The 14315-nt window shown below is 37.2% G+C and overlaps 1 protein-coding gene across 2 annotated transcripts in view; it reads left to right on the top strand.

Annotated features, from left to right (window-relative positions):
• Heatr5b (HEAT repeat containing 5B) overlaps positions 1–14315 on the top strand; it is a 129179-nt gene that overhangs the window by 53435 nt on the left and 61429 nt on the right. For both annotated transcript variants that reach the window (XM_029558388.1, XM_008822591.3), the window contains 5 exons: positions 1461–1566; positions 3262–3452; positions 7126–7285; positions 8263–8452; positions 10104–10273. In XM_029558388.1, coding sequence (XP_029414248.1) covers positions 1461–1566; positions 3262–3452; positions 7126–7285; positions 8263–8452; positions 10104–10273 — 817 coding nt within the window. The remainder of the gene's footprint in view (positions 1–1460; positions 1567–3261; positions 3453–7125; positions 7286–8262; positions 8453–10103; positions 10274–14315) is intronic.

The following is a 14315-nucleotide window of genomic DNA, read 5'->3' as shown; positions in this document are numbered from 1 at the left end:
TACTTTTGAATTATTTGTTTTTCATACTTAATATCTTTAAGACCATTTGGTTCCCACATAAATATTGAAGAATATTTAAGGTGAAAAAACTTGATAAATTGTATCTACTGAACATCCTTTGCTTTAAATCTAAGGAAATTTAAATCCAAGACTTTGTAGTTTTCCCAACGTTGTACAGCTAATTGTGAAATTCACTGTTAGGTTTTTTTTTTTTTTTAACATTTGAAAAATTGGCCAAAGTTAAATCATTATTTAAATCTCCCAATAGCTTCTGATAGGTTAGGACCTGGGATACGATTTTCTTCTATGTAAGATATTTTTAAGTAAAAAGATTAACCTAGCCTGTGTAGAGTTTAAACTTAGGCTATACCACCTAGAGAGAGCCTGTATCAACATAAGAAAGAGGAAAAGAAAAAAAATGTCAGGGTGGATTAGATGGCTCAGCAGGTAAAGAAACTTGCTGCCCAGACTGACAACCTGAATTTGATTCTTGAAACCCACCTGGTGGAGAGAAATGACTTCCACAAGTTGTCTTCTGATCTCCACATGTATGCCTTGCACACGTATGCACCCAAGCATACACATCAAGTAAATTAAAAATATGTAGTAAAAAATTATGCCACTTTTTTATCATTTAAAAACCACCCACAGAGATAGATAATGATTATTATTCTATTCTATTCAAGAAACGTTGAAGAGGAGGTGAGTTGATGTATGTCTATATAATACCTGCCACTCTGGAGACTGAAGTGGAAGGATAGAGAGTTCTAAGCAACATAGTGAGCCCTTTTCAAAAAGAGGAGGAGGCGGAGAAGGAGAGAGAGGGGGATGGGGAGGAGGAAGAGGGAGAGGGAGAAACAATTAACTAATTTATGAAGGTTTTAGAGATTCTGGTCCATATTAAATGGTCCCATTGATGTTTCTTCTGTTACAAGACAGCATATGATTGTGGAAGTACATGGCAGAGCCAAACTACTCATCTCATGGCTGGAAAGCAAAGAGAGAGAAAGGGGGAAGGAACCAGGGTCCCACTATTCCTCAAGGTCCTGTCCCCAGTGACCTAAACCCTCTAGCTAGGCCCACCTCTTAAAGTTCCATCACTTTCTAGTAGTTGTGCCCTGGAGAGCTAGTGTTTAGCACATAGCCTCTGAGAAGACTTTCAGGATGCAAACTATTGTGTGCTATAAGCCAGGAACTTTCTTGGACACTGTTGTTAAGAACTCTGAAATTATGGTCTAGTTTTGCTAATTGAAAATTAATATTTAGTTTCTATTCTTGTTCTACTTAATTAACTACATGAGTATATATTAATTCAGGGGGTAAAATTCTGGTTTGCATCAGCTGTGGGAATAAATGGACATAGTCTAGGAGAATAATTGATAATCAGTTTATACTCTTACTTGTTTTTAAGCCATATTTAAATTAAAAATCGCTAATGTGATCTTATCCTATTATTATAGGTTACAGATGTTGGATCACTTTGCTGAATGTGTTAAACAAGCCAAAGGTGTCCGCCAGCAGGCTGTGCAGCTTAATATATTTACTGCTGTTCTTAGTGCACTGAAGGTATCTGCTTTTAGAACATCATATTCTGAAAGATGTTAATGCATTTTCATAAGCCAGGCATATCAATATTATTATAACACAATATTTATATATATGGACTTGATAATAGTGCTTTATATCATCTTAATAAATGATAATAAATAATTAGCTTGATAAAGTTATTAGAAACTTTATAGTGAGCTCATTGTAATGAGGTCAGTGTTTTCTTTTTTTTTTTTTAATGAGTCCTTATTTCTACTTGAACCTCGAATTTTACAAGTGCCAATATTTCTGTTTAATGAGATCTGATTTTTCTAATGAAGATTGACTAAGCAAATCTTAAGTTCTATTTGTGATTTAAAATGTAAATCAGGAGAGGATGAGTTATGCACATGAAAGAATGTTACATGGAGAGATTATTTTCTGGTTTAGCTACTTACTAACTTACATATAAAGCAATGCTTTTAATCTTTTTCAAATGTCAGTTTCCATACTTTGAGCTACAATAACAAATATTTCCCTAGCTCATCAGAATTCTTGCATCATAATATCCAGCCTTTCATTGTAGATTTGAAAACTTTTATATGATTTAGCATTAAGGTTATTATAGGATAATGCTCTAAAAATAAAATTCAGTACAACATAAATACAGGTGTTTAAATGAACATGTCTAAAGTCATACTTTGTAAGCATTGATGGAAAAGGCATATAGGCATTGCTTACAGAAAAAAAGGTTGTGTTATGTACCCACTGATATATGCCCTATTTAGGGACTGACACATCTGAGCACTAAAACAGAGGTGAGGTGGTCATGATGTTCCTTATTAGATCAGAGAATAGGGGACTCTAATACTGCTGTGCAGATTGTGCTTTTCTTCATAGATATACTAATGCTTCTGCTGTAGTTAGCAGTTTCTGCTGGCACCATGACTTAGATTTTTTTTCATCTCAGGTGAGTAAATTAAATTCCAAAGCAGTATGTACAGCTAGAACAGAGAACAAACCTATGTCAATATTCAGTTACTGGGACTTTTTTTCCTTTCACATTTTGTCTTTGTGTATATGTTAACTGTGTACTTAATACATAATTACAGGGGGTTTGTTTTGTAGTTAGTCATATATTTATATCCAGGGCCTTACATTGCTAGGCAAGTACTCTACCACTGAGCTATATCCCCAGCCCTTTCTTTAATTTTTATTTTGAGGTATGGTCTTGCTAGTTGTCCAGGTTGGCCTTGAACTTGCTGGAAGCTTAGGTTGACCTTATAACTTGCAGTCCTCCTGCCTCAGCCTCTCTAGTAGCTAGGATTACAAATGTGAACCCCATAAGTGTTTTTCTTTGAATTTCAGACAAATGGATCAAAGTTTCACACATGTTAAATGTAGAGTGATACCTTTTAATCAGTTGAATAATGTGCAATTTAATATTACCAATGCCCTTTATGTACAAAAGAACATTAAGTATTAGTCTTTGTATAGAAATTCTGACATGGACTTGGACTATTGATTGTTACTATGCTCTGACATTATATTTAAGAAGTGATCACTGTCCATTTACGAGGTACTAACCCTAATCATAGCACATACATATGAAAGCTCACTGAGAAAAATAATGTATGAAGACATACGTGTTTTTACAAAGATTGTAGCATGTCTTTTCTTTTAGTTAACATGAATTATGAATTGTCATCCTTATTTCTTTTTAAATCAATGTAGGGCCTAGCTGAAAACAAAAGTACTTTAGGACCTGAGGAAGTTCGTAAGTCTGCTCTGACACTGGTTATGGGTGCTCTTGACAACCCAAATCCCATCTTACGGTGTGCAGCAGGGGAAGCTCTTGGAAGAATGGCTCAGGTGGTAGGAGAAGCAACTTTTATTGCTCGAATGGCCCAATATAGCTTTGACAAGTAAGTGGGTCTGTTTACTAACAAGTTCAACACACTGAGATATCTTTTAAGTAATCAGTAGTTGTTTCCTGGACTATGGATTTTCCACATGGGAGAATAGCATATGACAATATTTTTTGATTTTTATAACCTGAATTTTTAATTCAGTAATTGACCTCTAGAGTTGGGAGAGGTATAATATGTTAAGCACTTTTGAGGTGTATAGAGCTTGTCATCTGACTATCAGGAAGAACATTAGTGAAGACTTCCCCATCTTGTGCACCTAGTTAAAATAAGGCCTTCAACCATTCTCTTCTTTTTGCCTTCTTTTACTCTGTCCCCATTTGTTCTTTCTTGTAATTACTTCTTGGAATGTGGCATCACTTTTTTAATAACCATCAGGTTTTTTTTGTTTTTTTTTTTTTTTTTTTTTTGGAAAACGGTTTCCCTTTAGCCCCAGCTGCCCTGAAACCCCCTTTTTAAACCAGGCTGGCCTTGAACTCACAAAGATCCGCCTGCCTCTGCCTCCCAAGTGCTGGGACTAACAGTGTGTACCACCACACCCAGCAAGGTTTTTATCTCTTAAATTAGGGGGAAAAGGAATAAAGTTAAACTTTAGGTTTTAAGGGGTTTTCGTATATTAATTATAAAGAATGATTTCAGAGATTCAAACAAGTACAATTAGATGAGATGATGCAGACACAGTTACTAAATACTATCCAATTGTTGATCAGGTATTCAAGGAGAGAAGCCAAAAATCAAGGTCAGTCTAGAAATGACATTTGAGTTATATAAATGATCATTCTTTATTGTTATGTATTTTGAACAGTAAACATACCAAACCTGTATCAGGCAGCTCATAATCATCTATAACTACAGGATAGGGAATCCAATGCCTTCTCCTGGACTCTGTGGGCATCCACACACACATGCATGTACCCACACACAGACATACACATAATTTTTAAAAAATTAATGAATGTGGGCTTGAGAGATGACTCAGCAATTAAAAGCACTGGCTGCTCTTGCAGAGGACCCAGGTTCAAATCCCAGCACCCACATGATGGCTAATAACCGTCCGTAACTCCAGTCTAGGGGATCTGATGTCCCCTTCTGACTTCATCAGGCATTGCATGACACGAGTGCTCTTACATACATGCGTGCAAGCAATGCATTCATACACATAGAATAAAAATAAATAATCTTTAAAAATTGAAAAAAAAAATGAATGAATGTAATCTGTGAATTCTAAAACATCATATAGATCAGAAAGCTCCCTAGATGCAATTTGTTGTTTTCAGTGAGCTAAAATATAGGGTTTATTTTCTCAGCTGTATTAATCTGTTCAGCAGATAGTCTAAGATATAATAAATGGTTTATAGATGATTCCTATTTTTAAGTCCTGTTAATTTTCAACTTGATGCTAATTTGGCACAAGATTTCAATGTGCAATAGAGTTGACTGATCTGCAGGTATAGGTCACCTGGGCTTCTCATGGAAGCTCATACCAGCAAGACAGACTGTTGATGAAAACAATGATATACAGTAAGTCTGCAGGAAACCGAGATTTTTAAAAATTTAATCATGTTCTGTCAAATCTAAAGTACTAGGCTGTTTTTTTTGTTGTTGTTCAAATGTGGCTTTTTTACTTCAGTAAGCATCCAAATACAGAGATATTGGTTATCTAATGAAGAACAGAGTCTCTTACAATACTATGGCATAAGCAGTAAAATTATGTTGTCTCACTCTGTCTGTGAGCAAGGTCTTTCACTTTCATTAGGGTGCACTGGAAGGATTGGCTAGCTCTGCACTTCCTTGAATCCTTCCCTGAGGCTGAAGCATTCCCTTTTACACACCTAGGAAGATCTTGCTTCTTGTTTCTAGGGGGCCTCAGCTCTTTGCCATGGTGGCCTCTCCAAGGAAACGCTTGGATGTCCTTGTGACATAGCAGCTGGTTTTCTCAAGACGAAGTGATCCCGGACAGCAATGAGGAAGCTACATACCTTCATGGTCACTAGTACTAAGTTTTTTAAAAACGTATTTATTTTTATGTGTATGAATGTTTTGCCTGCAAGTAATGTATGTAAGTGTACCACATGCATCCAATGACCACAGCAGCCAGAAGAGGATCCCTGGAATTGGAGTTATGCATAGTTGCTAGTAGATGTAGTTCATTGGTAGAACATGTACTTACCATACCAGCAGCTGTTCACTCAGTCCCCAGCACCAGAGGGGCAGTGTTATAAAACATAGTTTTGAAGATGCATTTCAGGTTGCTCTCTGGGCTTCTTCGTTATTTTAGGTGCTGTTCTTAGTGGTATTTTTGTCTAATATAACAGACTATATTGGTACAGGATTATGAATCATTTTATGGCTTTAAAAGTATCAATGAGGGGCTGAAGAGATGGCTCAGCAGTTAAGAGCACTGACTGCTCTTGCAGAGGACCCAGGTTCGATTCCCAGCACCCACATGGTGGCTGTGAACTGTCCTTAACTCCAGTTCCAGGGGAATCTGAAGCCCTCTTCTGACCTCCATGGCATTGCATGACACGGGTGCACTCACATACATGCAGGCAATACATTCATACACATTAAAAAAAAAGAATCAATGAGTATTGCTTGGGATTTTGACATAGTTGTTATTTGCTTTGAGACCCTCTTGCTCAATACCCCAACTGCTCTTGAATTAATAATCCTTCTGCCTCAACTTCTCAAGTACTGTGATTACATACATGTCTGTGCCACTATGTTTGACTTTACACACGTACTTTTAATTTGAACCTTTCTGTTGACAGAAGTGAAATATTGAGGTTAGTTCCATTTAAACTCTTGAGTTATTGGTTAGATGTGACTAAAATGAAGGAATTGGATTTTTCAAATAAACATTTTTTAAAATGTTACTTTATTTTTTAAAAATTTTATTTATTATTATTATTATTATTATTATTAATTATTTTGGTCTTTTTGAAACAGGGTCTCCCTGTAGCCCCAGCTGTCCTGGAACTCACTATGTGGACCAGGCTGGCCTTGAACTCACAGAGATCTGCCTGCCTCTGCCTCCCGAGTGCTGGGATTAAAGGCGTGCGCCACCACGCTCGGCTTATTTATTATTTTTTATGTATTGCCTGCATGTAGGTAAGTGCACCCGAGTCGTGCAATGCCCACAGAGATCAGAAAAGGCTGTTGGATCCCCTGGGACTGAAGTTATGGACAGTTGTTAGCTGCCATGTGGGTGCTGGGATTTGAACCTGGGTCTTTTGCAAGAACAACAACCAGTGTTCTTAACCACTGAGCCATCTCTCCAGCCCCTCAAATACACATTTAAAAGCATAAAGGACCTTCACAGCCATTTATGGGAATAGGGCAGATTCAGTCTTGTGTCTTGAACAGCTAGAAAAGAAGATAACAATAAGTGAAATGATTTTCAGATATTAGATAGTAGTAGCCAGTGATCTCTGGGGAGTAAGAAGCAAACAGAGCACACTACAGCTGCTTCAGATCACTGCCTTAGGATAGTTTCTGGAATGAAGCTCAGGAAGAGGAAACCCAGCCTAACAGAGTTAAAGCTAAATCGGAATTTGGGGTGGTGAATGGAAGTAGAATATTTTCCTTTTGGGTGTATGTATAATTCATGAGACTGAATTTCTAGAAGAAAATAGAGAAATCAGTCTCTGATGCATAGTCTTTTTTTCAGGTTGAAGTCAGCTCGAGATGTTGTATCTAGGACTGGTCATTCATTAGCCCTTGGTTGTTTGCATCGTTATGTTGGTGGTATAGGATCAGGGCAACACCTGAAGACTAGTGTCAGCATTTTATTGGCTCTAGCACAAGATGGGACATCCCCGGAAGTACAGGTATGTAGTACTGAAGTTTTTTTCTACATTTGTTTTTGAAGCAAAGTCTTTGTATTTTGCCCAAAGTGGCTTCAAACTTGCCATTCCTGCCTCAGCCTCCTGAGTGCTAGGATTATAGACATGTACCACCATACCTAACACAGAATTTTTTGTTTATGTTTTTGATTTTTTGAGACAAGGTCTCCCTATAGCCCTAGCAGGCCTGGAACTCGATATGTAGACCAGGCTGGCATTGATCTCACAGAGATCTGTCTGCCTCTCTCTGTCTCCTGAATGCTGCTACTGAAGGGGTATGCCAGCATGCCTGGTTTCTGACATGAAATTTTAAAATAATACTTATGACTGTTAAGTTGCTAGGAAAAATGTAATATGTTTTTTCCTTGTTATTTTAGGAGTCTTATTTGTAATAGATGATTAGTAAGATTTTTGCTTTTCAACATAATTTCAATGTCTGCATTATTCCAAGAATTAAACCTTTTTACATACATTCTTTGAAGCATTTTATTGTTTATTGTCCTTTGAATTTATTCTTTTTTGCATTTCCTTTTATTGTTAGGTGCATTGATACATTATTCCAATTAACATCATTCTTTTCTTCCTTATTACCTCAGCCCAGTTCTTAGAGTCATTGATTGAATCAAATTTTGCTCTTTAGTTTTGTTATCTCTGTTTTCTCATATATATAACTGCAGTAAAGGCGTCAAAGCATGAATGAAAGTAGTTGGCAATCTTAATTTTCCAGTTCACATTGATATGTCTAAAAATATTAAGAGCACACACATGTAAGCCATGCATGGTGACACGTGGCAGCACTTAGAAGACTAAGGCAGGAGAATTACAAGTTCAAGCCAGCCTAGCATACAGCAAGATCTTACCTCGAAAAATGTACACAAATAAATATGTAACAATTTAGTATACTCAATTCAGTATGCTTTAATTGTTCCTTACAACTAAAATAAAGTTTTATTTTATTCTAGACTTGGTCTCTTCATTCACTTGCTTTGATAGTGGATTCTAGTGGCCCAATGTATCGAGGATATGTGGAACCCACGTTATCTCTGGTTCTCACCTTGCTGTTGACAGTTCCACCTTCACACACAGAAGTTCATCAGTGTTTGGGTAGATGCTTGGGTGCTATAATAACTACTGTTGGACCAGAACTGCAAGGTAAGGAGATTCATTTTGAAAGAAAGTACATAGTATCTTTCAATTTCTTGAATGTCACTATCACGTGGCTTGCAAACACTTTGTAATAACCATCATCTGTGTACTGCATATTTTTTTAAACATTATTTTAAAATATTTTATTTATTATTTTTATTTCATGTGTATGCATGTATTGCCTGCATGTAGGTAAGTGCACCCATGTCATACAATGCCCGCAGAGGACAGAAGAAGCTGTCAGATCCCCTGGAACTGGAGTTACGGACAGTTGTTAGCTGCCATGTGGGTGCTGGGATTCAAACCCGGGTCTTCTGCAAGAATAACCAGTGTTCTTAACTGCTGAGCCATCTCTCCAGCCTCAACATGTGCCATTTTTTTTAAAAAAAACATTATTTTATGTGTGTTTTGCCTGCATGTGTATAAGGTACCACATGTGTGCAATGCCTGAGGACGCCAGAAGAAGGCATCAGATCCTCTGGAACTCCAGTTACAGATGTTTGGTAGCCATCATGTGGGTGCTAGGAACTGAACCTGGGTCCTCTGCAAGAGCAGCTATTGTTCTTAATAGCTGAGCCATCTCTCCAGCCCCATGTGCCATTTTTTTAAATCCATAAACAAACCATGACAGTGTTTTCTAAAATCTTGAGCAGAGTAAAGGTTTTCATATTTACACAAAGGCTAAGAACCTTGGAGCCCCTGAAAACAAAAATGAAAGTGAAGTTCTTTTGGCCTGGAGTGCCATGAACTTTGCTTTACTCTTTTTCATCTCTAAGGGTCAGGAACACAGTTTGAAAAACCACTGCCCTAAAGTCTGTTACTTGTCTCTGAGGAAGCAAGTTCAGAGAAGATCATTTGTCTAGAGTTACTCAACTTATAAGTGGAACGTTTGGAATTCTAGAGCTATATTCTTATCACTCACAACTAATCTTATTAATGTCTAAATTAAAGAGTGAAGTCAGAAAAACATTGTGACTGTATTCTGAATGCATAAATCATTTTCTCCTCTCCATTTATTAAATATTTTCAAGGGGTCAACTTTTTATTTACATTTATATCATTTAATTATGACACAATCAAAGATGTGTGTTACCCCCATTTTCCAGATAAAGCACTAAAGTAAAGAGAGGTTAAGAACTTTCCCAACGTTCTATTTTTATATATGATTATATGATTTTTCTTGATTGGTCTTTATATGTACATAAAATTATTTTGTTTTACATTAGAAAAAATTTAAGATGCTTACATTTGACAATTAAATTATATGCAGAGAGCATGTAACTTATGTTCTTTAATTACCTCTGTAAAATTTTCCATTAGTATTATTAGGCAAACAATATTTAAAGTTATTATAATGAAGGTAGTAGCATTAGTTGAGCAGAAAACAGCAGATTGAGAAATCTTCTGGGTCTTTTGCAAGAAACTGGTAGCCATAAAGGATAGTATAATTTTTCAGGGAATAAATATCTAAGATAGGAATTACTGCTTTATGTGGTTCAAAATCATATTTGTGTTCTTTTCAGAATTTTTGTTTTTTAAACAATCTGAATAATAATAGCAAGCAGGGTTATCTGGAAGATAATTACTTTCTAGGGATTTTTTTTTTTGATACTAGAAACGTGATTATATTTTACATTTTCTTTTCTTTTGCTGTTAGGGAATGGAGCAACAATTTCTACCATCCGCTCTTCTTGTTTAGTGGGTTGTGCGATCACCCAGGACCATTCCGACTCCCTTGTTCAGGCAGCTGCCATCTCCTGCCTTCAGCAGCTTCACATGTTTGCCCCGAGACATGTTAACCTGTCTAGTCTTGTTCCTAGCCTTTGTGTAAGTATATAACTGTTTAACTTTCCTCAAAGACCAAACTGGACCAAAACAAAAAATATGTTTTATGGATTGCAAGTTCTAGTGCTTAAGTTTTAATAGTCTTCTTTTATTTTTTTTTCTGTTTTGCCTATTAAGAAATGTTTTGATGAACTATTTCTTAGATAAGAACTTTTCACATGTAGTCTTTCCCACTCAGAATTTTATTTCTTAGAGCTTGATTGATACCTTTAACTTCTGAGGATCTCTTGCTGTCATTACAACCATTGACTTATTCATTCAATAAACTTCTATTGATGCCTTTTATGTGTGAGGGACCAGGCAAATACTGCAGGTACTTATATGAGGAAGGCAAGATCAAGCTTTTGTCATAATAAGGTTTATAGTTTACAAGGAAAATGAATAATAACAATTTATAAATACACTAGGAGCCAGAAAGGGGTATAGGAGGTTGAGGCTGTAGCTCAATAGTAAAGTGCTTATGTAGCATTTAAAAGATTCCCCCCGCAAATAAAAAGAACAGAAAAGGAAAGGCATACAGACAGCATAAGAAACAGAACTTGGCATAAACCATGCATTCAGGGGGCTGGAGAGATGGCTCAGTGGTTAAGAGCACTGACTACTTTTGCAGAGGACTAGAATTCTATTCCACATGGTGGCTAACACTCATCCATAGTTCCAGTTCCAGGGGATCCAACACCCTCTTCTGGCCTCTATGGACATTGCATACAAGGGTGCACTTACATATGCACAGGCAAACCATTCATACACATAAAATTAGAATAAATAAAATAGAACCAAAAAAAATTAAAACAGACGTTCAGAAATAATTTTCCTAAAAATCAATGCTTAAAGTGTGATATGCAGAATAAATAGCAGTCCATTTGAAGAAGAGCACAATATCAGAGTAGGTATTTATTTTTAGTCAGGGAGAAATATGGAAGACCCCAAAATAAAGGTGTGATATGCTTAAAGAACAAATTAGTGTGTGGTTAAGCCTGGGAGAAGATGGAGGCTTGGGCATCAGACTACAAGATGAGGCTGGACAGTTAGTCTGGCCGCAGATCATACGGACTTTCATGTGTATTAAAACTTTGGACTTTATAGACAATGGGGAATCATTATTCTATTCCACAGTGAGGTAACATGATCAGATTCTTGCTTTCTTTGTTCTGTTCTTGCTGCATAATGGAGAATGAACTGTACAGTAGGGTAAGAATTTTAGTATTCTGGGAGGAAGAGAATGATTTACTCTAGGTTGATAGCATTAAGACTAGGGAAAATATATAGATCTGAATGATATTTAGGAGGAAGAATTGATAGAATGAGTTGATTAATTGACTTTGAGGGAAAAGCAGGAAGGATATGGCTTAGGGTTCATGCCTGACCATGGTAATGGAATTTCCTGACCTTGGTGGTGTTGGAGAAAGTTGGGAAGAGAGGGTATCATTATTCACTTTTAGATATGTGACTAATTACTTGAGCCTGGAGCTCAGATAAAAGAGACTTGGGTGGAGAAGTAAGTTTGAGAATATAAACATTTTAGGTGGCCAGTGGGAGTAGATTAGGTCACCAGAGAGCATGCTTAATGAGGAACCCAGCATATAAGATTTAGAAAAGAAAGTGATCAGTGAAGTCAAAGTATATGGTATGGGAGGAAGAGGAAGAGAAAGATAATGACATCACAAAGATAAAAGGGAAAGTTGTATTGTTTACAGAAGTCAAATGGAGTAGAGGAGCAGTCAGCTGTGTCAAACATTCATGACATCAAGTAAGAGAAGAGCTATATATGTTTGACTTTTGTTACATGATTGTCCTTAGCATACACCCATCTGGAAAAATGATGGAAATGGAAGCCTAAGTACACTGCGTTAGAGATGAAGCAAGAACAGAAACTCCTTTCTATAAGTTTGACTGTGAAGGAGAGGACAGAAGCCAGGAGGTCAAGGGGATACTGGGGCCAGAAGAGACTTTTCCTCCTATAGCAGAGAGGCATGTTCCTGTTCACATGCCGATGGGAGAAAGCAAGTAGCATGGGGGGTGAGGCAAAGAGGATAATTAATAATCCAAGGTTTGCCGTGGGATAGTTTCCAGAGCATATGTAAAGGAATATTTCTTTAGTGCAACCCAAGGAAAGGAGGAGGCCATGAGCATAGGCATTGGTGGTGGGCTTAGATATTTTGTGACTGCAAGTGGAAGGTGGTGTCTGCTGAGTTTACACACTTAAGTGAAAGGAAAGATTTGTTTCTGGGAACAAGAAATCTAAAGTTGAGGAGAATCAGATACAGCAGAGTGAGCTAACTGGAGACACACATGATTTGTAGAACCAGGGATTGAAAAGAGATTAATGACCCACTTTGGATCCAGTATGATTTATGATGGAATCAGTTTAGCTTGCTAGGACTTTTCTTCTGCATCTGTAAAAAACTTAGATGAAGACAAGAAACCAGACTTCAGACTTGGCACTCAGGAGGGGAGGCAGAAGCATGTGGATCTCTGTGAGACCAGCCTGATCTACACAGCAAGTTCCAGGTGCACTTACATACATGCAGTCAATACACGCATACACACAAAAAAAAAAAAAAAAACCAAAAAACCAAAAAACAACAACAAAAAAACCCCCAACAAACTTCTGTTCCTTCATGGGTGCACGTTGACCAAGGACAGATTAAATGGCATCAGGTGAGGTAAGGAAGAAAGAATGCTAATGAGACAGTGCTGAAATGATAGACTGTGAAATCTCATTTGGTCAGGAGGGTGAAGACAGGAGGAGGCTGGTCTATGAAGCTAGAGAAAGACTGTAGCTGTCACCATGAGAGGATATTGTTGAGGTGAAAGGAGAACATGCAGGGTAATAGAAAGGTCATGGTAGTACATACTAGACTTGATGTGATATATTTAATTTTACTCAGTAAAAATGTGCTCCTATTTTACTTTAGACTAAGATGAATTCATTGAGTCCCAGACCATCATGGAATTTGAATAAGCCACAAAGCAGAGCCAAATGAACACCACATTTTTTTTAACTTGAAAAAAAAACTTTATTGAGAATTTCATACCTACATATAAGGTGTTTTGATCAAATCCATGCCCACTCTCTCCCCTCCAACACCTCTCATATTTTCCCAATGCTTTTTTCTGACAACTTTGTGTACTCTTTTTTTCTTTCTTCCTTCCTTTCTTTTCTTTTCCTTCGTTCCTTTTCTTAAAAAAAAATGGGGCTCTTTGCTACTCTAACATAACCCCCCTGAAGCGGTAATCCTAAAATCTTTTAGGGATTAGATAAGAGCTCCCAAATACTTTTCTCTTTTAGGTGTTGAAACAGAGTATGTTGCTAAGAAGGCAAAGGACATTGTTACTTTTAGCCAAGAAACTAGCTACTTTTTTGGGGGGGTCTTTTTTACCCTAACTGGCTAGCCAATTCCTACCTCCTATTCTTATCACACCATCTTCTGAAGAGGTTCCCCAAATTGCTGATAGGGAATCAGGACGCAGACCACTCTGGCTTCTTCCATGCTGAACAGGGATGCAGGGTGAGGCAATTGGGATACCTCTTCAGTGGCTCTATCTGAAAGACTCCCAAATTGCATAACTTTTATCTCTAAGGGGAAAAGAAAGTCCTTAAATCGTGAATAGGAGATGTGAAGAAGTAAAGGCAAGAGTAATTAGCATTACAAGTTCTAGACAGGGAACCAGAAAATAGTCAAAAGGGCAAATTTCAAATGTTCATATCAGAGTCCATTGGGATTTCTTGACTAGAGCTTCCAAAAGCATCCCTCTGTTGGGTTCCCCCTCATTTTTCTTTTGTCTGCCAAGGCTGGACTCAAGTGATGGATTCAGGATTTGCTTTCAGATATTTTGATAGCTGTTGGATTAGTTAGAATCAGTATTAGTTCCCTCTCAAATGCTTCTAGACAGGGGGAGAAAACAAATTTATCCATCATTTTAGAACAATAGCTGGTTGTCTCCCTTAGCTACAGGTGGGCACTACAGTATTGCAGACCAAGATTTGAAGTCTTACATCTAAGCAGCTCTTTCTGATTAG

This window comes from Nannospalax galili, unplaced genomic scaffold, assembly GCF_000622305.1.
Source record: "Nannospalax galili isolate Female #2095 unplaced genomic scaffold, S.galili_v1.0 scaffold88, whole genome shotgun sequence".
NCBI classification, from domain to species: domain Eukaryota; kingdom Metazoa; phylum Chordata; class Mammalia; order Rodentia; family Spalacidae; genus Nannospalax; species Nannospalax galili.
This window is presented reverse-complemented; position numbering and strand designations above follow the sequence as displayed.